The sequence below is a fragment of the Gekko japonicus genome, unplaced genomic scaffold, assembly GCF_001447785.1.
Source record: "Gekko japonicus isolate JY-2015 unplaced genomic scaffold, Gekko_japonicus_V1.1 scaffold1831, whole genome shotgun sequence".
Taxonomy (NCBI): Eukaryota; Metazoa; Chordata; class Lepidosauria; order Squamata; family Gekkonidae; genus Gekko; species Gekko japonicus.
Genome location: NW_015177067.1, coordinates 339,351 through 340,811, shown reverse-complemented (window position 1 = coordinate 340,811; position 1,461 = coordinate 339,351). Strand labels below are relative to the sequence as shown.

At 46.6% G+C, this 1,461-nt stretch overlaps 1 protein-coding gene across 1 annotated transcript in view; it reads left to right on the top strand.

Annotated features, from left to right (window-relative positions):
• UBAP2 (ubiquitin associated protein 2) overlaps window positions 1–1,455 on the top strand; it is a gene marked incomplete at its 5' end in the record, with an annotated part of 38,424 nt that extends 36,969 nt beyond the window's left edge. The window contains one exon of the mRNA XM_015428189.1: window positions 1,302–1,455. Within this exon, the coding sequence (XP_015283675.1) occupies window positions 1,302–1,397 (96 nt within the window). The remainder of the gene's footprint in view (window positions 1–1,301) is intronic.
• Window positions 1,456–1,461: the final 6 nt, after the last annotated feature.

The following is a 1,461-nucleotide window of genomic DNA, read 5'->3' as shown; positions in this document are numbered from 1 at the left end:
TCACACAATGTTTGAAGAACATTGGACCATAGAGAACAATGGAGGGGATAGGGGCAACCTGTTTGGGGGCCCGTAGAATTGGACCCCCTGGTCCAATGCTCTTGAAACTTGGGTGGTATCTTGGGGAGGGGCTCCAGCAGCTACCCTGCGAGTTTGGAGTCTCTCCCTGAAGCCCCCTCCCCTCCAGCCCCCAGAATATACCCTATGTTTTCACCATTGACTTCAATGGCCCATAGGACATAATGGGGCTGAAATTGACATTCGGCTGGCCCAAAGACTCCCCAATGGCTCCTACTGACTAAACTGACATGCAGGAGTCTTACTGCCAGCCGAAATTGATTCTGCCCAATTTGGCCGAATCCAAATGGGCCGAATTTTATTTTTTTGCACACCCCTAACACCTACTGAAGGAGACTCAGATTCGGAATGTGGGGCGGCTGCCCCCAAGCAAGGTTATCAATTGAGGGAAAGAAGAGGCAAAAAATGAGATGCTAATTTTCTCTAAAGCTTGTTTTCTGTGTTTTTGTTTTAAATGTTTACTCGTTCTTTCGTATTGTACTTTACTAAGTCAGAATATCTGGACTTGAAGCATATCAGCGACTTTAATGATCACCTTAAATGTAACAAAATTGCTCTCTTTGACTTAAAGCTATATTGTAACCATTATATGACCACCACCTCTTGGGTTTTTAGTGGTTATCTTTACTTTCTCCCGTAGTTTATAGTTTCCCCCTGCTTATTTCTTTGTAGTTTTGGAACAATGCACAACACACTCCAAATTCACAAACACCTGGTTCCCATACTTACATTCATGGCAGAAAACGATCTCCTGCCCAAAAAAATCCAAACTTTGCATTGTGGCTTCATTTTTAAATAAGCGATTCTCTTGAATCTTTGACAACACAGCACTCTAGATGACCCTAGTTATTCATGTTCATGCTCACGTTTATGTCCGTACCCGTATATAGTACTCTCAGGCAGCGCGCAAGTGACACCTTCTTGTTGCATCATTATCCCTTCTGTCCTGAAGCTTACGTTATCCTGTTTGTCTTGTTACTGTTAAAATTCTGGGTTGGATGTTACTTAGATGTTGAAATTCTTTTGTTTGCACTTACAATTAAATAAAATATTTTTTAAAAAGGAACAGGGTACTCAGGAAGATGGCGAGGCTGGAGACGGGGGGGGGGTTACCGGCTTCTGCATAGTGAGGGGTGCTTGGGCCAGTTGGCAGGACTGACGGGCAGATGGCCGTAGGATGAATGTGCTGCCCCCTTCTGACCAAGACTGTTTTCTCTTTCCAGGGGGGGTCCGGCCAGCGCAGCCAGCCGAGTGCCCTGCAGCAGAAGCCTCAGGCCTCCAAAACGGCCTACGGAGCCTCCCCGTACTGGACGAACTAACCCCGGGTGGGGACAGAAGACAGAGGGTAGCAGGCGACACACATCTGTGGAAACCCCCCCCCCC